At 53.8% G+C, this 1,833-nt stretch overlaps 1 protein-coding gene across 1 annotated transcript in view; it reads left to right on the forward strand.

Annotated features, from left to right (window-relative positions):
* The window catches only part of HADHB (hydroxyacyl-CoA dehydrogenase/3-ketoacyl-CoA thiolase/enoyl-CoA hydratase (trifunctional protein), beta subunit), a gene marked incomplete at both ends in the record, with an annotated part of 6,185 nt that overhangs the window by 4,259 nt on the left and 93 nt on the right, over positions 1-1,833 (forward strand). The window contains 3 exons of the mRNA XM_009875266.1: positions 177-264; positions 1,257-1,331; positions 1,768-1,833. The exon at positions 1,768-1,833 is cut by the window's right edge and continues 93 nt beyond it. Of these exons, the coding sequence (XP_009873568.1) occupies positions 177-264; positions 1,257-1,331; positions 1,768-1,833 (229 nt within the window). The remainder of the gene's footprint in view (positions 1-176; positions 265-1,256; positions 1,332-1,767) is intronic.

The raw sequence follows: 1,833 nt of genomic DNA on the forward strand, positions 1-1,833 counted from the left end.
CGTCACGGCGTGTTGGTACCAGCCGTGGTTCCCTGGTGTTGTGTTTTGGTTGGAGCGGGATGGGCAGGGAGCTGCGCCAGAGAGAAGGGCTGGAACGTGGGTCGCTGGGGAAAATAGGGACAGTGATGCAAGGAGACACGTTCATGCAAGGCTTGTGCTTCTTGCCTCTTCTTCAGTCCAACTTACGCTACTCCCAAAGTGCTGGAGAAGGCCGGTCTGACCATGGCGGATATCGACGTGTTCGAATTCCACGAAGCTTTTGCTGTAAGTACCCGGAACACTAAGGGTGCCTCTACCTGTGAAACGCTGGTCTGCAGACGTCTGTTTTTGTGTTGGTGAAAGCTCTTGTTGAGACCGTCGCTAAATGTAAGAGGTGTAATTCTACATTCGTGTCCAAATACTAGATGTATTTTAAATATATAACATTTTTACAGTAACACAATCCATGCTAAGAGTGGCTTAGTTGCTTGAGGTCACCAAGGGAATACACGTACTTCTAAAATAATACAGAAAAAAATAATCTTACCTTCCCAAGATGCCTCGTATGAAAGAAACCACTTCTGTACGTCATCTACTAACCCGGCTGGGGATGTGCGGTGCTCTGGTGAGGTGCCCCTGTGCTCGGCACTGGGGAGGCCACACCTTGAGGGTTGTGTCCAGGTTTGGGCACCTCGACACAAGAGAGATTTCTGGGGGCTGGAGCGACAGAAGGAGCTGGGGCTGTTGAGTGTGGAGCAGAGGAGGCTGAGGGGAGCCCTCCTCACTCTCGGCAGCTGCCTGACAGGACGGGGTGGAGAGGTCGGGGCTGGTCTCTTCTCCCGGGGAAGGAGCGATAGAACCAGAGGGAACGGCTGCAAACTGCACCAGGGCAGGGTCACCCTGGGCAGGAGGAGAAATTTCTCCCCGCAAGAGCAGCCAGAGACTGGCACAGGCTGCCCAGGGAGGGGCTGAGTCCCCGTCCCTGGAGGGGTTTAAAGGCCGTTGAGATGTGGGGTTGGGGTGAGCTTTGCAGAGCAGGGTCAGGGGTTGGACTCCGTGATCCTAGGGGGCTTTTCCAACCTGAATGAGTCTGTGACTGGACAGTGTCTTCTAGCTAGGGTTAAGCTCACGCCCGTTAACAGGGCTGATCTAAAATGCTTTTTCCGCTTACCTGGATTGCTTCTGTGGCTGTAGCTGATCCTGAGAAACCTGTTTGCTGTCGCTTTCCCTGAAGCCTGCCCTTACCCTTGTTAACGTGTCCCTCCCGTCCCTTGCAGGGGCAGATCCTGGCTAACCTGAAGGCGATGGATTCCGACTGGTTCGCACAAAACTACATGGGCAGAAAGTCAAAGGTAAGACACAGTCAAGACGCTTCAGTTTTAAGATGAATGGAATTCCTTGTCACCCAGGGCTGCAGAGCAGGGCTGGTGCTGTTTTTTTTGTGAGGAGGAGTGATGGTTCTTGAGCTCCGGGCTAGCAAATGGGGTTTCTTTGGGAACTGGCATTACTGTTGCCAGAAGGAGGTGGAGATGTAGAGCCATGACAATTGTTGGAAAGCAGGGGATAAAAACAGTGCGGGGGGGCTCTGTCCTTGCTTTCTAACAGCAGAGCTGTACCTGTCTGACTGCGGGTGAAGCAGGAAAGCCTTGAGCACAGTTTTGTCCCATCATCAGGTGCCAAAACCCACTTTCCGTGGCCAGGCTGGACCATTTGGTGGTGCTGAGTCGGTCAGGCCAGCTCCTTCCAGATGGGCGGTTGATGTGTGTGTCCCTCTGCTTGTTCTTGCAGGTCGGGGCCCCTCCTCTGGAGAAGTTCAATAACTGGGGCGGCTCGCTCTCGCTGGGACACCCTTTC

Source organism: Apaloderma vittatum, unplaced genomic scaffold (assembly GCF_000703405.1).
Source record: "Apaloderma vittatum isolate BGI_N311 unplaced genomic scaffold, ASM70340v1 scaffold26008, whole genome shotgun sequence".
Classification (NCBI taxonomy): domain Eukaryota; kingdom Metazoa; phylum Chordata; class Aves; order Trogoniformes; family Trogonidae; genus Apaloderma; species Apaloderma vittatum.